General features: G+C 34.0%; 1 protein-coding gene across 1 annotated transcript; it reads left to right on the top strand.

The window, feature by feature from the left end:
• Positions 1-4,353: 4,353 nt before the first annotated feature.
• On the top strand, positions 4,354-17,048 carry LOC133196680 (transcription and mRNA export factor ENY2). The gene is made up of 5 exons (XM_061332539.1): positions 4,354-4,410; positions 5,522-5,596; positions 8,277-8,347; positions 10,021-10,095; positions 16,484-17,048. The coding sequence occupies exons 1-5, from the start codon at positions 4,403-4,405 to the stop codon at positions 16,558-16,560; spliced, it is 306 nt and encodes a 101-aa protein (XP_061188523.1). The 5' UTR covers positions 4,354-4,402; the 3' UTR covers positions 16,561-17,048.
• The last annotated feature ends 616 nt before the right edge of the window (positions 17,049-17,664 follow it).

The raw sequence follows: 17,664 nt of genomic DNA, 5'->3' as shown, positions 1-17,664 counted from the left end.
AACCATTACACCCCTTCCTCCAGAAATTGACTTACCCCTCAAAGACACAACCCAAATTCTTTTTGCTCCAGCAGGACTTACACCCGCAAGTCAGGGTGAACAACGGCACCTGAATATATCTTCGTAACAACTCCAATGATTATCATTGACAAAAGTCAGGATATATAATTTCAGGCAGGAAACCTTTAAGGCTACCATATGCTCAAAGTACAAGTCCTTGTCGGATCTTATATTTGTTTAAAATGTTTATTGTATTGTTTTTGTGTACTTATTGTTTAGTAACAAAGGGAGATCAAATTTAAGTGACATACATCCACAAAAAAATACTTCAGAGTACAGGTCAATACAATATAATATTAATTCTGAAATTAATATCTAATTTTGGTTAATAAGGGGGTCAATTTCAAATTTCACTCCAAACAATCTGAGAAAATACAAAAGGATTTATAATTGAACTGACTTGCAGTACTGCCTGTATATGTGACTACATACAATATTGGGTAAGGATCAAATCAGTCAAATAAAGCTATTAAGACAGAACCAGTTGTTATAACTGCGCACATAGGGACTTGAGACAACCTTGGCAAAATCGGGTATATACTATATACCCGATTTTGCCAAGATTGACTCAATCCCTGTGGCTGCGCATGCATTACTTTTATCATAAACTGTTCGGGGTCTTCTTTTACTGCAGGAAGTATATTGGGATATGGTGTCATGTTTTAAGCAGGGTTTACCTGGATTTCATTTAAATTTTAATAACATTTGTACACATATTTGCCAAAGACTGCCTATTGTGGTATTGTGCTGAGAACCATTGATTAGCTGCAAGTAGATCCATGATAATGATGATTCAATTAAAACTGTCCAAACTCGAAAATCCTTATTTCGAGGGTATGGAGGGAGGGGGGGGGGGCTGTTGGACCTTTCTCTAACTTTTTCGTATTTTATTGTATAATGCTGGAAGGGGGGGGGGGGTTCTCTCTAACTTTTTGGTACATTGTTTTCAAATGCTGGAATTTGCCAGTGTTCGACCTTACAGCAACATAAAGGGGGCACAACCAGTATATGAATGAATTAATTTACACATGAAGACTATACTCCGAAAAAAGGGGGCTGGCCCCCGCATTCTACGGGTCTGCAGACATGTGTCACGAAACTATCTTAGGACTACGATATGTCCTAAGAACGTCTTAGGAAATGTTTTAGCCTTGAGTCAGTTTTTCGTAGCTTTCCTAAATTTAGGACCTCGCCATAATTTAGGACAACATAAATCTTGTCCAAAGATCATCTCAAGTTCGTTGTGATGTTTTGCCGGAATATTGCAATAAAATATTTGCCACGATTTACTTATATTATGAAAGCCATAGATAAAAATATAGAGAGAACAATTTTCACTTTCTTTCCCTTATAAATAAACTTGTATATGATATTTTCCCCTTCTTTTGAATGGTTTCATTGTCTCATCATAGCACGTCATATGCTAGGAGATCGGGGCGGAAGGGGGGGTAGCCCCTCTTTGTTTTCCGAAAATAGTCTATTAATTGCTGTTAATCTTTAATGGAAGATTTAATAAAAGGCCGGTCCACCCCGACCTTCACTTCTTGTTGAAGTATGGACGGAAATCCCCCCCCCCCCCCTTAAATTTTGTATGTTTTTGCGAGTGGACACTTTTCTATTTTTTATGTCAAAGTTTTTTCCGGAAAATTTATTTTTGGCTAGTCAAAATATTTAAACCATCGAGAGTTCCAATACTCCCGGATAAAACATTTCCGTTAAAATAGTGGTATCTCTGTTTGAATATACATGGTTTCAAGTCCTGCAAAATTCTCGTAGGGGGATACTTTAACGGGCTTCATGAAATACGCCTAGTATGTTATAAGTCAAAATTCATACCTTCGTGAACTTAAGAAGTTCATGGGGGGAGGGGGCAAAGGGTGAGAGTATGGGAAGGAGTTTCTCTTTCCCAAAGGTGGGGCTTCGGGGGGGGGGGGGTCCCCCGAGAATTTATTTATTTTAAACTGGCTCCAAATAGTGCATTTTCGAGCACTTTAGATTTAATTGGTTAGTTTTTTTCTTCTTTCTTTCTTGCTTTGAAAGGGCCTCTACTGGACACATACTTACAATTCATCATACACAGTTGGGTTGTATTAAGCATTATTCAACTACATTGTATATATATATTTTTTAATTTTGTAATTTTTTTCTCAATTTGTTTTCAAAAAGTTTATACCATTGTAATTTACATGTACACAAGGAACAATATTCACTACTTTATTTCTTTTTTAAAGTCATATATGGCGTATTTTAGATAAGTTTTGACTAACTAAAATTAAAAAGATCTTTCTAATTGTTTTATTAATATTACTTTATATAAAGATAGGACTTTCCTGTAAATTACACAATTTAAATAAATCACGTTTCATAGATATTAGAAACATAGATATTAATAACCGATTTATTTACCGACTCCGCATTTAAATATCAGACACAGTTTTGAGTCAATTTAACTATAGAAGCGTGAGGTTATTCAAGTTCAAAAGCGACGAAAATTTTAATTTGAACGTAACTAACAAATATCATGTTCATCTACACTCAATCTCATATTTTTATTTTTTAGCTCAGATACGCCATATATAGCTTTAACAACAGTTCATTCCACCTATTCCAACTGTTAAAAATCAGTTGATTAAAGGTAAAATTTCATATGGGAATAGATGGTAAACTTAAGCAGACATATGATTATACTGTATAAACATTGATTAAATACTTTTAAACTAAATGTTGAAAAAGGACAGGTAAATAGGTGATTTTTGTAAGTAAATATAATTTTTTATAAAATATGAAAGAAATAGAAACAAATAAATGAAAATAGATCTAACATACAAGAAATCAGATTTTAATTGATAAGAATTTCAAAAAATTGTTAAAATCAACTTTTTTAAGAATTTAATTTAATTATCTTTTAATCTCAAATTCATTTATCTTTGATTGTTTTAATTCTTTCAGAAAATATCATATTCATAAATATTATTAAAAACGATAAAATCAGGAAAAAGTTCTTTTAATGTATTTTTAAAATTTGAAAAATACAGGTAAATTGCATTAACTTTAAATGCTATTCAAACAAATTAATTATCAAAACATCTACTGTTACAGATACGTGAACTAGTGAGACTAGCTAAACAAACGTATTTGTGTTGTAATGAAACATGTTTGTATTTTTTTTTCATACCCCAAGTCTATTCTTGTGAATTTATTGAATTCTACGGGGATATGCAATCAACTAAATTTTCCCTTCCCCACTAAATCTGGGGTTCTTAATGTTGCAGATTTGAAAATCACGATATACAAAAGGATGACTGCACTTAAGGACATGCGGAATTCGCGACAAAATAAACTTTCAAAACAAGCATTTTTCTTTTCATTGCAAGAATGGTCAACATCCAATCTACAACTTTATGTAATTACGTTTAATAAAAGTGTGTATTTACAATGTTCGAATCTGTTTTCAAAGGCAGGGGTCATCACAATTTCTTGAATCTCCGTTCGATAATGAGGACGCCCACTTTTTTGCTGACTTTATACATAGTCAGCGCATGTTTGTCTATTGTTCTACGTTTAACAGTAGTTGTATATTTGCATAAATAATAATGTGTCAAAAGGAGATTAATAGACAAACATGCGCTCATGGTTAAAAAGAGAAAAAACTGCTTCTTCTTACATTCGCTCTCTGTGTTGTAACCAAGGATTGTGACATGTTGAATATTATAATTCACCACGTGATTTCTTACCTCAGATAACTTTGTGAATACTAAATTCCGTCACGTGACTTGTAAGGTAGCATGTTTTGTGCTAACTAGGACACTGTGTTCGAACACGTTAAGTCATCTGGCATTGATATAAAATCTGCTTTAATTACATTGACGTGCTTATATTGTTAATTTCGTTTTGAAACCTTTGTCAGAAGTGTATTTGTGCCATACAGAATGTAGAGGTAGACTGGAAAGAGTGATCATGTTCGCTTTTCCAAACATGTCATTGTTATTTATCAAGATTTTAGACCCATTCTTACAATGTTAGCTCCACCTCTCATGCATATCTTATATTCAATCAAGGGCAGGTAAGTGTAAATTCACTATATTTGGAAAGCAGTAAGGACAAAAAACATTAAATCATTTTATTGTGTCACAGTCTAAAATCATTTTAAGATTTAAATGTGGTTCCAAATTGACAGTATTCTTTCATAAACATACAAAAGTGAGACAAGGTTTAGATATAAAAGCAACAGAAGCAACCGAAAAAGACCCAAAAACAGGCGTTAAGTGCAGTCATCCTTTGGCACGCCAGTTTAAACGATCGGGATCTAGTGTCATTTTATTCTGAACACAGCATAACAATCATGGCGGAGTAAGAGCATTTTTGTATTTTGAAAATAATTTTGTGTAATTTAGTTATTTAAAGGAGTTAATTTCAATAATAATAATGAAGTTTTTATAATATTTATTTTTCTAAGGGTATATTTAAAAGTCTTCTTCATTTTCTCGGCAAAATAAATGAAAAAAAGAATTTCAAATTTTATGTCTTACTCTATTTTAAAATGTGGTTGACGGTCTTAAAAACAACTTATTTATAGTAGTTAGTAACAGTTATTTATTCTATCAAATGCAGCATTGGTTTTGCATATCTTTTTCATGAACTTAAGTATTGTTATTCAAATAAGGTACCATGGATTTGATGAAGTACCACGAATCCATCAACGATTGATTTTTCTCTGGAGAGAATCAGTCCAGCACTAAGTCTTGATATATATTTGTACAAAGTTAAACAGTAAGACTGCACAGTTGTTTTTTTTTTTTTTTTTTTGTTTGTTTGTTTGTTGTTTTTTTTTGTTGAAAAGATGAAACCCTATTAACATTAAATTTTATTTAAAATAAACAGAAAGTTTTGTTAATCTAGCAAATTTATTAGTAACACAAATTATTCATTGTTATTCAAATAAGGCACCATAGATTTGATGAAGTACCACAAATCCATCAAATGATTGATTTTTCTCTGGAGAGAATCAGTCCAGCACTAAGTTTTGATATATATTTGTACAAAGTTAAACAGTAAAACTGCACTGTTTTTTTTTATTTTTGAAAAGATGAAACCATATTAACTTTAAATTTTGTTTAAAATAAACAGAAAGTTTTGTCAATCTGGCAAATTTATTAGTAACATGAATCCATGAGATACCAGGGTATATAATTTCTAGTCCAGATCCATGATTGTCATTTTAAAATGATACAATAAAGTTAAGGCTAACATCATCATAGCCCAAGGGTCTGGTCATCGGGTTTATCAGTCAGTATACTGGATTTCAATAGCTCAGTGGTTAGAGTGCTAGCACTGTATGCCAATGGCCCGGTTTGAGTCATGGTTGAGACTTGATTATTCACCACCTGTGACAAGTCATTTAGCAAAATTAAGTTATATTGTTCGAAACATAGTTGGGAAAAAAAGTTGTTTATAATTGCAGTGAAATAAAGCGGAAAGATGCTCAGATGAGGGCCACCATTAATCAGAAGTTGGTGGAGACAGGAGAACGTGATCGGTGAGTAAAGAAAACTTTAACATGAAACTGAGAGGAGGAATGAGTTTTTGACTTAAAATCTACAGATTAATTGATTTTCCTTTGTGCATATTGTAGATTTTAATTATCTGTACATTTATATAGCTGTTTGATATAGTTTGGTTTATTATTTTCAAATTCTTACTTTAACAGGTTGGGACCACTTGTCTAAATGGGATAATTATAAATTCACAGAACTTTCAAAAAAATTGATAAATAAAAATCAAACTAAAAATATTGTTAATCTGCATAAATAAATATACATTGAACGCAACAACTTTTACATCCTCACAAAATGTCAAGGTTTTGTGCTTTCAGAACTCCACACAAACCCTTGACATAAGTAGCTATTGAAAAGTTGGGCTTGTGGTTACACATAATTATAAACTAAGGCCGATTCAACTTAATTAGTAGATTATCATCCAGGGTCACCAAAAAATATGGGGCGGGTGGGAGGATTTTATTTTTTATTTATCAGTTTTTTTTATGTCCAATTTTGACAGTAATTCTCGCAATCTGAGTGTCAGGTTTGGGTGGCCTGTTGTCAATATGTTGTCAGTAGAAATCGATGATTGTTTTTTCATCACTAAAATTTGTAGCATACCAACCCCTTCTTTCATTCTTGCTTGTCACAACACGAGAAATACTAAAAACCATTTCCCTTTCTTGACGTGCGGTTCTTGCAGGTGTCATAACAGTATTTCACTTGAGGTTCACGTCAAATCATGGCTGACGCAAAATAATTCCTGAATCTGCCCTTCCGATTCCAGCATTTTAACATGAGACTGGAGCTGAATTTTTTACGAGATGAAAAACAATATGTAAACCACTTGTATTGACTAGATTCATTATGATTTAGGGCATGCTAATTTTTCTATATACTGTATTTGAGTGGGGAGTGATTAGGTCCTGGACTTGATTTTCAAGCACCTGCTCGACTTCGACCGAAACAAACTTGTGTGCCTTGCTGGATGGCTATGTATTTTTTGGTACTAAAATCTTTATAAAGAATTGTTTAACAAGATCTGAAAAGGAAACTTCTCAAAATGTTGTTTTCAATTAATATCACCTACTCAAAGTTGCACATTTTTGGTAAGAATATAGCAAAATTTAATACTGTTGTGCAACATTGATGTTTCTAAACTGTAAATACTTTTTGAAACATAAATACCGGAATCGAACACGAAAAGTTTCCGCAAAAAATAATTCTCGCAAAAATAAAAAAATTGGGGCGGGCCAATTTCTGAGGGGCGGGCGAGGATGATAATCTATCAATTAAGTTGAATTGGCCTAACCAATGAGAATATATTTTTCAAATCCGTCGTTATCAAATTTCCCAATTCCAGAGTATATCTTTTGTGATTCAAAGTAAGGAGGACGATCTTCAAAAAAAAAAATCAATCTCCGATGTTTCGCAGGATTTGTAACTAGTCACAAATCCTACAATATTGACACTTTCCATTTAAAGAGGAGTCATATTTGTTTACAAAACTTACCTACAATAAAAGCTGTTTTCTGATTGGTTCCAGTCCTAGACCAGGAACAAATGAAATAATAGCTTTCTAGCCCAACTTTTAAATAGCTACTTATGTCAAGGGTTTGAGTGGAGTTCCGAGATCACAAAACCTTGACATTGTGAGGATGCAACTTTAAGAAAGCAAGTTTTTCTATAACCCTACAGTTTGTAAGATTAATCTTTTAAAAAAGAAGTTTTGGATCTTCTGTGTATCAACATCCTAAACAGTAGGGATACAGAAAAATTTGTTTTCCAAAAGTTGTTGCTTTTTAGCTCACCTGAGCTGAAAGCTCAAGAGAGCTTTTCTGATCACACGTTGTCCGTCTGTCTGTCCGTCTAAATTTTTCACATTTTTGACTTCTTCTCAAGAACCACTGGGCCAATTTTGACCAAACTTGGTACAAAGCTTCCTTGGGTGAAGGGGAGTTTAAATTGTTAAAATGAAGGGCCAAGCCCCCTTCCAAGGGGAGATAATCAAGAAAAGACAAAAATAGGGTGGGGTCATTAAAAAATCTTCTCAAGACCCACTGGGCCAGAAAAGCTGAGGTAGTGTAGGGGTAGTGTAGATTCTAAATTGTTCAAATCATGACCCCCGGGGGTAGGGCAGGGCCACAATAGGAAATCCAAGTTTTACATTGAAATATGTAGGAAAAAATCTTCTTCTCAAGAACCAGTGGGCCAGAAAAGCTGAAACTTAGGTGAAAGCATGCTGGGGTAGTGTAGATTTTAAATTGATTAAATCAAGACCCCTGGGGGTAGGGCTGGGACACAATAAGTACTACAAAGGGGGAAATCAGGTGAAAAACAGCAAGGCCAAAGTTACTCAGGTGAGCGTTGTGGCCCATTGGGTCTTGTTATGAATTTACATGGATTTACAGTATTTCAAGCTAAATATTTTTGTCCATTTTTTGCACTTTACATATATGTATATCCTTTATGGGGATATTATAACCCAAACAGGTCATTATGTCCCATTTGGGCAAATGGTCTCAACCTGTTTAAGGATTTGTGACATTCTAATGTAAAATGTTTCACTGATTCAACCAAAAAAAAAATCTTTAGAGCAAAAAGTAAGTCTTCAAATTAAAAAAAAAGCTCAATCTATATCATAAAGCATAATGTAATTAAAATGTCATATCTTTTTAGATTAAAAGAATTGTTGAGAACCAGACTGATAGAATGTGGTTGGCGAGATCAACTTAAGCAACACTGTAAAGGTATAAATCCCCAAATAAAGCATACATTCATTATCAAAGGAGATCAGTGAGGACCACTTAGACATTTTTTGAAAGTTTACTTTGCATTTTCAAAATGAATGATTTTCCTTTCACATGCTATTTATCAGAACTCCCTCTGTAGGCACCCTACAGTGACCAGACTTTTTGTCCCATATTGTCTGGCCCATTTTTTTCCCCTCCCTTTCACCCAATGTGGATCATACATCACCCACAGAGTGTCCATGAGTAAAGGGTGTGCAGTAGACTTGATCCAAGTTTCTAAATAAAAGGTAAATTAAAAATGTGTCTCTGTGGGAAATATTTGTCCAGAGCTTAATTGCTCTCCCTTTTGCTAAATCTGGGTAATATTTCATGTAAAGAAGGTTCTTGGGTAGGGTTTGCAGTATCCTTGATGTAAATTTCTAGTTGAGAGTCAGGTTGGGGGAATATACTTTCTGCCATTGGACCATTTTGGCCCTTACTTCATAGCAACTTTGATACAAAGTTTCTATGGTAAAGGTAAAAAGAAAAAAAAGGTATCTATTAATTGTCCTTATTCAGAGCAGTTTTCCCTTTGGTTCAGTCTGGCTCATACTTTACATGAAATACTAAATTAGCCTAAGTGAGCTATGTGCAGTGACCTTGACCCAAGTTTGTAGGGCATGGTTGAAGCAAATATTTTGGTAGAATTATTATTTGTGCTAGTAATATTTTGTCCAAAGACCTGTTTGACTCGTAAAGAATGTGCAGAGTTAAAAGCAATTGGGCAAAGTCGTTATAAGATCATTGTCAATTAGATTTTTGTGTAAAATCCTTGTCTGAAGCATGTTTGCCCTTCCTTTAGCCTGAGTTGGCTAATACTTCATAAAAAGAGTGCCCTTGGTACAAAATGTGTAGTGAACCAAATTTCTGGATTAGGGGTCTCTCCAAAAGCAGTACTTTGTGTTACAGTGTAAATTGATCACTTAAATCCTTGTTTAAAGTATATACTCTCTGCTGTAGACCAAATCAGTGTCAAAGCAGATCTCTGTATAAAATCCATATTTCCTCTCTTTTACATACTAAAAGTGGGGCCCTTTGAGATGGTCACCATCTCACTGATATCAAGTTTAACAGCCAATACCAGGAATTTTAGTTTTCAAATTGCCTTTACTTAAATTTCTTGAAAAAAAAAGCAATCATATTTTAAAAGCTTCTTACATATTATATATACTCTTGCATCATCTAACTGCTAAATGCCATTTGTGTGGTTATTTAGTAATCGCTACTGTTACCCATTGATAGATAACTTCTACCTTTATATATTGTTTAGTTAAGAAATCACTACTTTTACTTAGGGGAAGAAATCCGAGTTCAGGGCTTCCTATTCAACCCTAACCCCCCACCCCCACCCCACCCCCCCCCTATTTTTTTTCAACATTTGAAATTTTTTAATAAAGAAATAGTGCTGAAAAAAAATAATTTCATACCAACTCTGTCTGCAGACAGAAAAAAAAATAGAAAAGAAAATACAATACTGAGACTATGTATCCTCAATGATTAGCTTAAAGTTATTGATACTAGGTAATAATAAAAATGAAACAATACATGCATGAGAAGTGTAAAAGCTATGTATCATTACACAAGTGGATAATTCAGAGAATAATTATAAAGAATATATATTTTTTTTTCAGAGGTAGTTAAACAGAAAGGCTTGGAACATATAACAGTGGATGATCTAGTTGCAGAGATTACACCAAAAGGAAGAGGTCTGTTATCTGAATGGAGAATTTCTGTCATTGTGTACTTGTATATTAGTATTATACCACTGGTACATCAATTGATATCCATTTAAGTTATCAGAGCTATGATACACAGGGTACCAGAGTACAATGTATTAGATTATTCTGTCTGTCCCAGCTTTGAGATAGAGGTACATTAAGCCTAAGGAAATATTACGTTTTGGTTACTATTACATGCTATTATAATATAGGATCTGTAAGTAGGATTTTTTTTATTTTATTATTTTACATAAAGGCAAAACTTTGACATACAGTTTTTTATAGACAGTTTGAAACTCTATTCTCTCAGCCATGAAGTTTTTTTTCTTTTTTTTCACAATATACCCAAGAACTCTAAGATTGGCTACTAAAAAGTGACCTTAAGACCTATAACCTGTATAAGCCATTATGTAAAGGAAAAAGTACAGACATGCAATTTCTGTATTTTACAAGGAAAGAAAATCCAGAACTGTGTTGGCGCATAAAATTAGAGGCAGTCAGGTAACTGCAAACAAATATATATATATATTTTTAGGCCTTAGAAGTTTTAATATGCGTGTACTGGAGACAAAGGATAGGTTGTGAATCAAGGATACGTACTGACCCTAACCCAGATTACAGGTTTGCGAAACATTCTGTAATTCTTGCCTTCGCAATAACTTTGAAGCCATAACTTTGAAGTTGAGAAACATTAGAAGATTATATTAAGCACAAATATTGCTTGTGAACAGAGGATTTGAAACGAAGTGGCATCATGGTCATTTGGACAAGTTGTGAAGTTTTAAATTCTTGTCCATGTATTCTGTGGTTGAATTACTCTAGGTCATACTTTTTCCCAGATCTGATTATGATTATTGAATATGTCACAGAATTCAAAAGTATCAGTTCTAGAAGTTTTTGGAGTGTAAAGGACAAGTGCACTTAAGCAATGCTGAATGGGCCCTTTTTCAGTGTCGTATTACTTTAGAACATATTACCAAATTGTTCTCTTTTGGTAAAAGTTTAACAAAAGTGGATATTTCTAATTAAAATCACGTTAAAACATCACCTAAATCAGCATGAGTATGAAATAAATGAAGATTTTTTGAATACTTTTAGATACCCCAAATCCGGAAAAGTAGTACCGTACCTATTCTGAATTTCGTTTATTTAAATCAAGGGGAGGAGACATTTAAATCGGACACTTGAACAATCTGATGGTGAATCATTGACCATTGACGGGCTCGTTTGCCAAATGATACTTCTTGCGCTATTTTACCTGAGAAAAAAATCGAATGAAGCTGTATAGATGCCTGTAGTCATAGTGATCAAACTAAGAAATTTGCACGCTTGCATTTGAAATAATACAATAAGTATTAACATTAGTTCCTTTAAATTTTAAAATGAAAAAAGTGTATTTAGGTAGCTTTCAATACCGGTACCATTGTCTTGCTTGAATGTTAAAAATGTTCGACACTTTTATGTATGATGACATTTTAACGACACTAAACTCTCCTACCCCCCCCCCCCCCCCCCCCCCCCCCCCCCCCCCCCCCCCCCCGTGTTCCTAAAACCAAATACATACAAACTTCTGTATATGCAGCACGACTTCGATATAATGATACAAAACGTGGCTATCTTTTACAGTGAGAACCTTTGAGGAATGCTTACCTGGGTAGAACTCACGTGACTACCGGTATTTTAAATAATTTATTCCATCGGTGGGTTCAACATAGGTCATACAGGTGAATAGCTCTCGCTTGCTATAAGAAAAACTTTGAACTTTTCATACATTTTTAATATTTTAAGTACAAGCCTAATCTTGTACAAATTTCCTACTTTCACACAAGTTTTATAAATGTATAATGCGTTTTTTGTCATTCGCACAAGTTTGTACAACGTTAGGCTGACAGTAAACAAAAGCTTTGAAATGAATGACCGTCCTCGATTTACTATAGAAAATCACGAATGTCGGCTGACCCCTAACACATTGTATGGCTTTGTTCTTTGTATATTCCTGAATACCAGCGATAAAATTTGTTGAATCAATTAATGATTTGAGATGAAAAATTGTGCTTAATTTGATTCTTCATTTTTTCACATTTTTTTCGGGGCCCATAAGTGCACTCGTTCTTTCTAGAAGACAATTTTTAGCTCACCTCAACGAAGGTTAAGGTTTTTGGAGCAGTTTTCTTTTCAAGTACTTCTATGGCCTATATTAGTCAGAGATGCATGGAGGATGCTTCTAGTGTGTTTCATTGTACCAGTCAAGGTTTCAGATGCTGCAATTTCAGCTAAAGAATGACCAGGTTAATGTTTTTGGAGCAGGTTAAAGTTTTTGGAGCAGGTCTCATTTCCAAGTAACTATAAGCCCTATATTGACCAAACTTGCATGGATGATACATCTAAGGATGCACACTACTGAACTTGCTTCGGATGCTGGGTCTGACCTACATTTTCCGGATGAGTGACTAGGTTAAGGTTTTTGGAGTAGATCTCATTTCCAAGTAACTATAAGCCCTATATTGACCAAACTTGCATGGATGATACATCTAAGGATGCACACTACTGGACTTGCTTCGGATGCTGGATCTGACCTACATTTTCTGGAGGAGTAACCAGGTTAAAGTTTTTGGAGCAGATCTCATTTCCAAGTAACTAAAAGCCCTATATTGACCAAACTTGCATGGATGATACATTTAAGGATGCACACTACTGGACTTGCTTCAGATGCTGAATCTGACCTATATTTTCCGGATGAGTGACCAGGTTAAAGTTTTTGGAGCAGATGTCATTTCCAAGTATCTATAAACCCTATATTGACCAAACTTGCATGGATGATACATATAAGGATGTACACTACTGGACTTGCTTCGGATGCTGGATCTGACCTACATTTTCCGGATGAGTAACCAGATAAAGTTTTTGGAGCAGATCTCATTTCCAAGTAACTATAAGGCCTATCTGAACCAAACTCGCATGGATGATGCATCAAGGGACAACAATCTCAAAACTTGCTTCGAATGCTGGATTTGACTTACATTTTCTGAATGAGTGACTAGTTTTAAGTTTTCAGATAAGTCTATTCCCAAGTAACTGCAAGCCCTATCAGACCAAAATTACATAAATGTTGCATTTAGGGATGCACACTCCTAGATTATTAGTTTAGTGTGGGACTTTGCCTTACTTAAAGACAACATTCGTTGAGGTGAGCTCTGTAATCTCTGATTACCTATGTTTTATTATTGGAGAAGCATCAGGTCATACTTGGTATCAAGATTGCTCTATAGATTCTTAGCCATGGCTGTAGTTTGTATAAGGCCAAAGTCTCTCACTCAGAAGTTAAATGTTCTTTCAGTCATAACTTTTTAATACTAGGACTGTGTATTTGTTATACTTGACACAAAGTTTGCTCATGAACACAAGAGTTACAACCTCAACTAAATTACAGCTTATTTAAGATTCAGGCTATGAAAATTTACAGTACATTATATTATTGTTTAGCTAGTTGGCAGATTCTTTTTAAAGTTATTTTTAAGGATACACTTTCATTAGTTGTCTGACAGGGGGTATCAGTCTTATAAGACTCATCACAGCAGATCTAGTTTTGATCTGCAGGTTTTGAACTTTTTCAGCCTGATCTCCAAACTTTGTTGGTATGATGGAAAGAAGGCAGACTCATAAATTCAAATGATAATTATTAAAATTCTTGCTCTGTACTCTTTTCTTTGAAATCACTCAACCAATTATGTATATGGTATTTATACATGAAAGCATAGGTGCTTGAGGACAGGACCCCCCCCCCCCCCCTTCCACCACAACCTTTCCTCTCTTCCCATATAGATCCCCAGGCCTTTTTTTCCTTCTTTTTTCTCATAAATTATCATTTAATGACTTATTTGTGATATAAGCCATACCATCGATTCGAAAAATTACCTAAACATTTTATAAAAATTTCTACCCCACTACATATGTAAATCTAGATTTATATATGCATGTCCACTGGGTAAAGGGTTCATGCCCAGAGTGGGGTAAACTTTGAAAAAATATATTGTTTACCTGTAGAATATTGCAATAGACTTTTGGATACTTAGAGCAGTTAGCCAATAATGTAGACCATTCCCAAAATATTTTTTTAATCTAAAGATTTTTGCCCCCTCTCACTTTCAAATACAGTAAACAAAAAAAAAAAACAAAAAAAATGAAGGAGGGCAAAATTATTGTAGTTAAGGACCCCATGGTACAGAGCAGGATAAGTTGTTCAGTTGCATGATGCATGAAAAATATTTTTGATCATTACAATTATGTTGCTAAAAATATCATTTTGGTTTTTGTGCAAGAAGAATGCATTTTTTTGGGTCTGATCAACAGCTTTGCTGGCACTGAGTTTGGTATCACAGGATCAAAGACATGGATTATAAATAGGCCCTTTAATAGGGGGAAAAACTTAAAAAAAAAAGAAGATATACTTCACAAATCACATACTCTTAATAATGCTGTTCTACATCAGAGGCCTGTTCAACAGAGGGAACGTTCACGAGCAATCGCCAAAATTCCTTATCCTTCCAAGAGATTTGTTCGCGAGCACTTGCTCTTTTGAACAGGCCTCTGGTTCAATGATATTTTGACAAGGTCAAATTTTCTGGGAAAGAGAAGGGTGACAATGTTTTAAGACCATGGTTTGTAAAGAGAGACATTTTAGAAACTCATGACAGGGGATTTGTTTGTAGGGATCGTATATATTCAAAATAAATAATGCTTATATGATAAAATGAGTTAAAAAGATATCAACAACAAAAAAACCAGAATGAAATGAAATATATTTGAATGAAATATATAAGCAGAATCCTTTAATTAACAGTGTGTGTTAATTATAAGAATTATCTATAGGAAAATTCTCTAAAATTTGCATAATGACCTACATATTTATATATACCAAATTGTAAACTTAAGGTAATTTTTAGCTCACCTCAACGAAGTTTAGGGGAGCTTATGTAATACCCTCAGCGTCGGCGTCCCAGTTTAAAGTTTTTGGAGCAGATTTCTTTTCAAGTACTTCTATGCCCTTATTTAATCAGAGATGCATGGAGGATGATTCTAGTATGTTTCATTGTACCAGTCAAGGTTTGATACTGCAATTTCAGCTGAAGAATGACCAAGTTAATGTTTTTGGAGCAGGTTAAAGTTCTTGGAGCAGGTTAAAGTTTTTGGAGCAGGTCTCATTTCCAAGTAACTATAAGCCCTATATTGACCAAACTTGCATGGATGAAACATCTGAGGATGTACACTACTGGACTTGCTTGGGATGCTGGATCTGACCTACATTTTCCGGATGAGTGACCAGGTTAACGTTTTTGGAGCAGGTCTCATTTCCAAGTAACTATAAGCCCTATATTGACCAAACTTGCACAGATGATACATCTGAGGATGCACACTTCCAGGCTTGCTTTGGATGGTGTATCTGACCAACATTTTCTAGTTGAGTGACCAGGTTAAAGTAAACTATTGGGCTATGTGAACCAAACTTGCATGGATGATGCATCATGGAATGAATGATCTCAAACTTGCTTCAGATGCTGGATATGACTTAAATTTTCTGGATGAGTGACTAGTTTAAAGTTTTTAGGTAAGTCCATTCCCAAGTAATTGCAAGCCCAGTTGGACCATAATTGCGTAAATATTACATGTAGGGATGCACACTACTAGATTATTAGTTTGGGACTTTGCCTTACTTAAAGACAACATTCATTGAGGTGAGCTCTGTAATCTCTGATTTACCTGTGTTTTATGGATCTCTTGTTCAAATAATTTTTCCTCAAATATTCATTTCTTAATAGTACTTTGCCCATAGAATTCTACATTAAATTGATTAGGTCATATCTATTTTTAGATAACTTTGAAAAATTCCCTTTGGGTAAAGCTTCTTTTTTACTTTGATATATGGAATATTTACACATTTTCCTTGAATTAACACTTTGTTAAGAAAATATTTATTTTCTATTCATGCCTTGGATACCTTGAGGGCTATAAAGCCTATACTGATCTTTCCCTGGTCACTCAGTAAGATTAAACATATTACAGAGATTTGACTTTTGAACTACATGTAATACTATTCTAGGGATCAGTATAATTCTTTTGTTGACTTGAACAAACTTATAAACACTGTATAACAAGTCTATCAAATGTGTGTTTCAAAGTGATTTTGTCATTCCAAAAGCTAGTAATTATTAATCAGTGTCCAAGTCATTTGTTAATTAACAATATTTTTAAGCCTGAAGGAATTTCAAATGTTTAACCATATAAAGTTATGTCTTGGTGTATTAAGGTTCTTTTTTTTTTTTTGCTTCACTTTGATTTGCATGATAAATTATATGAGATATTTTTGTTTTTCTTACAGCTCTGGTCCCTGACAATGTTAAAAAGGAATTGTTACAGAGAATCAGGACATTTTTAGCACAGCAGCCTGACATTTGACCCTGAATCCTACAGTCTAATGTACAGCCGTCCTTAGGGTGCAACATTGACAGTGATGTCACCATCACGTTTGAAATTTATTAGATGACACAGATTTCTAGTAGCTTATAGCAATGTGCTGAGTGTTCATAATAATGCAATTTCTTATCTGTTGTTCATATTATGTTATTTCTATTTTCTATCTCATCCATTTTGCCAGACAAATTTTATTTAAAAAAATGAAAGAAAAAAAGAACAAAAAAAAAACCCACTGCTATACTCAAGGGTCTAAAGGTACTGATCAAATAAGCGATTTTATATTCACATAATCATGCTACTATTTCAAAGAAGTGAATAAATAAATTAATTGTTACAAACACAAATTATACTGAAAGCAATAATGTACTTAGAAAACATTATACATTTGTATATATATGTGTATTATATGCATATTACCTCATATACATGTAAACAGATAGATTCAGTATTAATAAAAATGATAACTGTCATTAGATATTGTTTGTTTAGAACTGTTGTAGTTACTTTAATACTTGTAAGTGGAGAAGGTAAATAGGTATCTTTTTAGTTCAACTCAAGTGAGCTTTTCTCATCACCTACACTGGTGTCCATCTGTCTGTCTATCCATCGATCTGAACTTTTCACATTTTTTATTTCTTCCCAAGAACCACCGGGCCAATTTTAAGCAAAATTGGCTCAAAGCATCCTTAAATGAAGGGAATCTAAATTGTTCAAATAAGGATCAAGTCCTATTCCAAGGAGAGATACTCAAGAAAAGGCAAAATAGGGTGGGGTCATTAAAAAATCTTCTCAAGAACTACTGTGTCAAAAGAGATGAATCTTATGTGGAAGCTTTCTCAAGTATAGTAGATTCTAAATTGTTCAAAATGTACCCCCTGGGGGTAGTGTAGGGCCACAATAGGGGATCAAAGGTTAACATTGGAAATACATAGGAAAAATTCTTTAAATCTTCTTCTCAAGAACCACTTGGCCAGAAGAGATGAAACTTATGTGAAAGCTTCTTGAGGGGTTGTAGATTCTAAATTGTTCAAAATGTACCCGGGGATAGGGTGGGGCCACAGTAGGGGATCAAAGTTTTACTTCATT

The sequence above is a fragment of the Saccostrea echinata genome, unplaced genomic scaffold (genome assembly GCF_033153115.1).
Source record: "Saccostrea echinata isolate AGI-Se365-2 ecotype Australia unplaced genomic scaffold, CSIRO_AGI_Sech_v1 ptg000030l, whole genome shotgun sequence".
NCBI lineage: Eukaryota > Metazoa > Mollusca > Bivalvia > Ostreida > Ostreidae > Saccostrea > Saccostrea echinata.
Note: the sequence above shows the minus strand (reverse complement) of the source record. Positions and strands in the feature narration are given on the sequence as shown.

Bases quoted from the DNA above. Each gene is read 5' to 3' on its own strand.
- LOC133196680 (XM_061332539.1), top strand. The intron at 5,597-8,276 runs GTGAGTAAAGAA...ATATCTTTTTAG, and splicing joins GAGACAGGAGAACGTGATCG to ATTAAAAGAATTGTTGAGAA. The intron at 10,096-16,483 runs GTCTGTTATCTG...TTTTTCTTACAG, and splicing joins GATTACACCAAAAGGAAGAG to CTCTGGTCCCTGACAATGTT.